Source organism: Pristiophorus japonicus, chromosome 11 (genome assembly GCF_044704955.1).
Source record: "Pristiophorus japonicus isolate sPriJap1 chromosome 11, sPriJap1.hap1, whole genome shotgun sequence".
NCBI lineage: Eukaryota > Metazoa > Chordata > Chondrichthyes > Pristiophoridae > Pristiophorus > Pristiophorus japonicus.
In genome coordinates, this window is record NC_091987.1 from 120,026,629 (window position 1) to 120,034,118 (window position 7,490).

The window sequence follows — 7,490 nt, forward strand, 5'->3', positions numbered from 1 at the left end:
GATGTTGGGGAAGTCCAGAACCAGGGGTCACAGTCTAAGGATAAGGGGTAAACCATTTAGGACCGAGATGAGGAGAAACTTCTTCACTCAGATAATTGTGAACCTGTGGAATTCTCGACCACAGAAAGTTGTTGAGGCCAGTTCGTTAGATATATTCAAAGGGGAGTTAGATGTGGCCCTTACGGCTAAAGGAATCAAGGGGTATGGAGAGAAAGCAGGAATGGGGTACTGAAGTTGCATGATCAGCCATGATCATATTGAATGGTGGTGCAGGCTCGAAGGGCCGAATGGCCTACTCCACCTATTTTCTATGTTTCTCGTTTCTATGTGGTATATTTTGACTTCCAGGAGGCATTTGACAAGGTGCCACATAAAAGATTACTGCACAAGATAAAAGTTCATGGGGTTAGGGGTAATATATTAGCATAGATAGAGGATTCGCTAAATAGAACAGAGAGTCAGGATAAATGGTTCATTCCCTGCTTAGCAACCAGTAACTAGTAGGGTGCCGCAGGGATCAGTGCTGGGATCCCAACTATTTATAATCTATATTAACGACTTGGAAGAAGGGACTGAGTGTAATGTAGCCAAGTTTGCTGACTATACAAAGATGGGAGGAAAAGCAATGTCTGAGGAGGGCACAAAAAATCTATAAAAGGGCATAGACAGGCTAAGTGAGTGGGCAAAAATTTGTGGAGTATAATGTTGGAAAGTGTGAGGTCATGCACTTTGGTAGAAAAAAATCAAAGAGCAAGTTATTATTTAAATGGAGAAAGATTGCAAAGTGCCGCAGTACAGCGGGACCTGGGGTACTTGTACGTGAAACACAAAAGGATAGTATGCAGGTACAGCAAGTGATCAGGAAGGCCAATGGTATCTTGGCTTTTATTGCAAAGGGGATGGAGTATAAAAGCAGGGAAGTCTTGCTACAGCTATACAGGGTATTGGTGAGGCCACACCTGGAATACTGCGTGCAGTTTTGTTTTCCATATTTACGAAAGGATATACTTGCTTTGGAGTTCAGAGAAGATTCACTAGGTTGATTCCGGGGATGAGGAGGTTGACTTATGAGGAAAGATTGAGTAGGTTGGGCCTCTACTCATTGGAATTCAGAAGAATGAGAGGTGATCTTATCGAAACGTATAAGATTATGAGGGGGCTTGACTAGGTGGATTCAGAGAGAATGTTTCCACTGATGTGGGAGACTAGAACTCGAGAGCATGATCTTAGAATAAGGGGCCGCCCATTTAAAAGAGATGAGGAGAAATTTCTTCTGAGGGCTGTAAATCTGGAATTTGCTGCCTCAAAGAGCTGTGGAAGCTGGGACATTGAATAAATTTAAGACAGAAATAGACAGTTTCTTAAACGATAAGGGGTTATGGGGAGCGGGCAGGGAAGTGGACCCAAGTCCATGCTCAGATTAGCCATGATATTGAATGGTGGAGCAGGCTCGAGGGGCCGTATGGCCTGCTCCTGTTCTTATTAGCCCTTCCGATTCTTGTTCCTTGGAATGGCTTTAAGCTTTGTAGATATTCTGCATCGGCAGTTATGATAAACCGGTATAATATTTGTACTGTGGACTCTCCATACCCATAAGATTTTAAGTCATTTGTGTTCAGGATTAAACAATTACTGGTGGTAAGGTTGCATGTTGGTACTCTATATTCTTTTACAATTGATGACTAATATACTGATCTTTTGCTAGGAATTATTTTTGGAGAGAGCATTCAAGTTATGGATGAGGAAGAATAAGAAAATCTGACAGGAAATGGAACGTAGAGATTACTTTTGTTTTTTTTCTTCCTGAAAAACATACATGCAGGTAGATTATCTCCCCATTCTCTGCCCCGCCCGCCCTGCCCTGCCCCAAGCAGCAGTTGGACATTGAGTGTTCGGTTGTCTTTACGCTCCTAGATATCTTTCAAATTCATTCTTAACTACTTTAAAACCATTCATGTTTACGCCTGATAATCCATTCCTTTAACACAGGACTCGAGTACGTCTACTGGATCTGTATTTACCTATGCCTGTTTCCAACAAAAGAATACTACCTATGAGCTATAAAGTATTTTTGACTGTTGGATGTGAACCAATTGGCAAGGCATTCATGACACTGAAATAAAACTGTTTGTATCAGATATTTTACTATTTGAAAAATGTGAGAAACAGTTTTGAGTGATAAAATTGCTTTTTATATTGTCGAACTTCACGATTTGGAGATGATTGATAACAAAGGCTGTTAATTTGGCAAACATGAGAAATATGTGGATGCTTGCTCCTTTTAATTGAAGAACAGATCAGTGAAAGGGATTGTAGTGTGGTTGGAGCTTCATAGACATTTCCTGATTAATGTAGTATGAATCGTGTCATTCTTGCAACCTGGTCAATTGTATATTCAAATATAGATTTGTTTTGCAATTTGATTGGTTACATTTATCTGCAAATCAAGAGGTTGCAAACATATAACATTGGAACGCGACTGAAACAGACTGTTATAAGGAGAAGACGGTTCTTTTGTATAATTTTTTTTTGAGTTTGATTTATTATGAGTTTCAAAAATTTTAGGAATTCCTTTAATTCTGTTGCGTGATAAGTCGAAGGAGTCAGTTTCTTGCTCTGCTACAGTGCACAATACTTGGAGTGATAGCAAACATCAAAAATCTGTTGCATTTGCCTTGTCAGGACTTAACATTTGTTTAGTGAATCATTAGCAATGATTATCTCTTTTTAGAGGTAATTCTTACCACAGGTACCAAGGAATATGGAGCAAAGGTGGGATAAATGGAGTTGAGGTAAATCAGCCATGATCTAATTGAATGGCAAAACAAGCTCCAGAGGCTGAATGGTTGTCACCAGTTCCTATGTTGACCCATTCCAAACTTTTGCTGTATTTGTATGTTCAGATAGATTTACTTTTAGTACTTGTTGAACTTTTCTGCTTCCCATCACTATTTATTTGTAAATAAACCTGTAAGTAACTTTAAAATTCTGGTTTGTATTTAATGGCTAATAATTCAAAGTGTCTGATAGCATAGCATAAAACACATTCAACCCAAGTTGGGTAGTGTTAATCCTCAGAGTATAAATCTCCGCTATTGATCAGGCACAGCTTCCAGATGGCAGAGGAGGTGGTCTGATTATGGGAAATACTATTAAAACCATTGAGATACAATGGAAGCTAAAATAATTATTTTGTCATGAAGTAAAATTGAATTTTAAAATGAGCAATTCTGTGCTGTAATTCACCATTGTCTATGATTTCTAATAGATACTGATACCAATGTTTACTCTTACCATTTATTTTGTATGTGCTGCTATATTTTTTCTATTTTCAGTATGCAGTTCAACTTTCTCTCTCTCTCTCTCTCTCTCGCTCTCTCGCTCTCTCTCTCTTTTCCCTCCCTCCCTCCCTCCCCCCTTTATTGGAAAGTATCTTGTTTCTATCTGATGCTTCCAACTGATTAGCTTGTGAGCTTACTATGTGTAAAATTAAATCTGTTCTTGATGCACCCCGTTTTGCTCAGTGACCAGGGTAAATAGGTGACTTGCTCCCATCTAACTGCCAACGCTTTCCTTGCACCAGCCACCAGGAGGTGCATGCGGGTTATTTGCTCTCCGCTTGTTTTTCCTCTATAAGGAAGTATCTGGCCTTAAATGACTCCCTCCAATATCAAGGCTGAGATTTTCAATTTGCCATCTTTAGAATTGCATCCAATCACTCTGCTAACAGATGTAATTCACTACTGCTTTGCTATGCATTAATTTACAGGTCTATTTCCCCCCGTGCCCACCCCGGCCCCCGCAAGATGGCTTCATGGATCTAGCAACAGAGTGTTGAAACTCTGGCTTGAGGATAAAGAGGTCAAATCCTTACTTTGAATAACTTTCAGATTCATCAGCCCTTAGTTGGAGAGGATTGACTGTACTTGAGCAGCACAGTTGATGAGAACCTGAGGCACCTGGCCAAGACCATCTCCTTGTTGTATAAGCCGCAATGATGGTTGTTATGGAGATCAGCCTTCCACTGTAAAGTGGCTGTGGGGTGGGGGTGGGGAGGGGGGAGGATGATGATGAGGAGTGAGGGGTGTGGAGAGGGCGAGGGGTTGGGGAGGAGGTGGTGTGGAGGAGAGAGGTGCGTATCAACTCAAATTAGCAAAGATAATAGGATAAAACAAAACTGTCAATTTGAAATGTTCTCTGGATTATAAACTCATCAAAGTCCTGTAACTGTTAGATTTTGGTATGTCAGAAATATTGTTTTCATCAACTAAATTTTTGATTTTTGTCTTTTTAAAATCTATTCAGAATTGCCTCTTCCTCAGTTCCTCACATTGAAGAGTGACAGCGAGGGACAATATGGTAACATTTCCCAAAGTGCAGAAACCCATGGACAACTGACTCATGCAGTCTCATTAGTGAGCTCCCCCAGAGGCACAGACAGTGTAACAGGAAAAACGGTAAGAGTTCAAGCCTGTGAACACAAAGACAAGTTACCATCAATACATTTACAAAGTGCATCCAAATTTCTTCAATCGAATAAATGCTTTCAAGATCTTGTCATTTTAAAAAAAAAACCATAATTCTCAGGGTGTGGGCATCGCTGGTAAGGCTACCATTTATTACCTATCCCTAACTGCCCTGATACAATTGAATGACTTGCTAGGCCACTTCACATAAGAACATAAGAAATAGGAGCAGGAGTAGGCCACTTGGTCCCTCGAGCCTACTCCGCCATTCAATAAGATCATGGCTGATCTGAGGGCAATTTGGGAGTTACATATAGGCAAGACTGGGTAAGGACAGCAGGTTTCTTTCCCTAAAGGATATTCCATAAGAAAGTACCCACAAATTCTACCCATGCGTAACTTTGAATATAACCTGATCTCCAGTGGATTTGCCTTTGGGTATTTGGAACTTGGAGTGTGGTTGTGCTGTTTAGCATTGTCCCATCCTGAGCCAGGTGACAGGCATGGCAGGGGTCTTGGCACCACGGCACAGTGGGAGGAGCCCAGGGAATGGCGTACAATCTTTTTGCGGGTGGGGTGGGGGAGCCTCAGGGGAAATGATGAGAGCAGGCTACAGAATTTTAAAATTAAAACCACCAGGCCTCAAGAAAAGTAGAGTTACCTGATCAATCTCAATTTTGACATTTTCAATTGACCTCTAGCCTCAGCAACTTTTTAGGAGAGAGTTCCAGATTTCCACTACCCTTTGTGTGAAGAAGTGTTTTCTGACATCACCCCTGATTGCCCTAGCTCTAATTTTAAAGTTATACCCCCTTATTCTGGACTCCCCCCACCAGCGGAAATGGTTTCTCTCAATCTATCCTATTAAATCCTTTAATCATCTTAAACACCTCAATTAGATCACCTCTTAATCTTTTATACGTCAGGGAATACGAGCCTCGTCTATGCAACTTGTCCTCATAATTTGACCCTTTTAGCCCCGGTGTCATTCTGATGAATCATCTCTGCACTCCCTCCAAGCCCAATATACCTTCCCACAATGCCGTAGTCCCTAGGCCCCTGCCATGTCTGCCACCTGGCTCAGGATGGGACGATGCTAGTCAGCACAACCACACCAGGTCCCAGAAACCCGAAAGCAAACCTACTGGAAATCAGGTTATATTCAAACTTGCGCATGGATAGAATTTGTAAATACTTATAGAATATCGGAAACCTGCTGTCCTTGCGCAGTCTTGCCTATATGTAACTCCTACACCAACCTGGTTGACTCCTAATGGCCCTGTAGCCAGGGATAGGGTGAAAGATGATTAGCAGCGGTTCTGATTTCATGTTATACTGCCATGCATCTGAATCAGCCCTCGTGTAGTGTACTTTAGAAATCCAATTTCGACCAATAATGGCACTGATTCATCTTTGAAACGCAGTAGAACTGTGCTAATACATTTGTGAAATATATTTATATATAGTCTGTGAGAACCAGTGCAGTTTTTGTAATATGAGAACCTTACTAAATATCACCAGTAACCTTTATTCCAGCCTACTTAAAATGCAATTTTTTAAAATAAATGTTTTTGGTCTTACTAATCAAAAATATATTTTATTTCCGAAGAATAGACTTGAATTGCAGGTTAAAGCTTTGAAGGGTGGCAGAGTAGCTGTGATGCATCTTGCACCTTCTACATTCAAAAATATTTTCAAAATAGGTTTATGAGTGAGAAGTCGTAGGCTACAGAAAATAATGCAATAGTCGCCTTCACAATTGGGAATGGGACCTCATTAGAGTTAGGTATAACGCATCTAGATCATTATTTCAAAATATGCCAAGAAAGTAGGGTCCGAGAACATGAGTAGAAATTGATGAGAAGTAAATTCTGAACTGATATCAGGAAAAAACTCGACTACTCAGAGCGAGAAGTGTTTGGAATAACTTACCAAGCAGATTAATAGAGGTGAAAGCACTGGAATTACTAAATATAAAATAAGATTCCTTAATTTGGGATGTAATTTAGTAGAGGGCTGAAGCCTTGAACACTGTATCTCATCCGTGATTTTTCTTGCGTTGACATTTAACAGGCAGCGAAACTGCTGAAGGTATAAAATGTACAGTGTCACTGACCCTTATTCTGGTTATGTGTCCTATATATTTATCTGCTGCATGCTCCCAGATAGATAGGAACAAGAACTGAGCAAGAATTGCTGATTGGCTGAGGACACAGCAAAATTGGTTTGAAAAACAAAATATGGTCTCACTTGCTTGGACATATTGGGCCCAAGTTTCGTGCCGCGCCTAAAACGGCGCAGCCCGGACCTGGACGCCCGTTTTTCGCGCCAGTAAGTGCGCCTAAAAAAAACGTACCTATTCTCCGGCTCCCTGCAGATCCTCTGGAGCCGGGCGCGGCGCAGCTCGAGCTATAGGGGGCGGAGCCAGGCCCCTGCGCTGAAAACAGTGCCGGGATCTTTGCACATGCGCGCTACAGTGGGTGCGCATATGCAGTAGCTCCAGGCGCCCAAAACTGTGGGAGGGGCCTGAAGCACGCAGCCCTTAGCCCTGGCCGAATGGCCTCACTGGGGCTGCGTGGATAAGGCTCCTCCCCCCCGACCGGACCCGACCTCCGCCCCCCCCCCCCCCCCCCGGATCTCCGCGACTCTCTCTCTCCTCCCCCCCCCCCCCCACCTCCGCGACACCGCCCCCCCACCCCCCCCCCCGCGCAAGACCCGACGCCACCTACCTGTAAATCCAGCCCGAGGTCTTGGGCCTGGCCATTCAGCCTCCTTCTCTCCCGTCTCCCGTCCCCCCTCCCTCCTCTCCCCTTCCTTCCCTCCCTCCTCGCCCCTTCCTTCCCTCCTTCCCTCCTCTCTCCTTCCCTCCCTCCCTCCTTCCTCTCTCCTTCCTTCCCTCCCTCCCTCCCTCCTCTCTCCTTCCCTCCCTCCCTCCTCTCTCCTTCCCTCCCTCCCTCCTCTCTCCTTCCCTCCCTCCCTCCTCTCTCCTTCCCTCCCTCCCTCTTCTCTCCTTCCCCTCCCTCC

At 43.2% G+C, this 7,490-nt stretch overlaps 1 protein-coding gene across 2 annotated transcripts in view; it reads left to right on the top strand.

Annotated features, from left to right (window-relative positions):
• Nucleotides 1-7,490, top strand: part of reps2 (RALBP1 associated Eps domain containing 2) — a 282,650-nt gene that overhangs the window by 133,026 nt on the left and 142,134 nt on the right. For both annotated transcript variants that reach the window (XM_070893049.1, XM_070893050.1), the window contains exon 3: nucleotides 4,306-4,457. In XM_070893049.1, coding sequence (XP_070749150.1) covers nucleotides 4,306-4,457 — 152 coding nt within the window. The remainder of the gene's footprint in view (nucleotides 1-4,305; nucleotides 4,458-7,490) is intronic.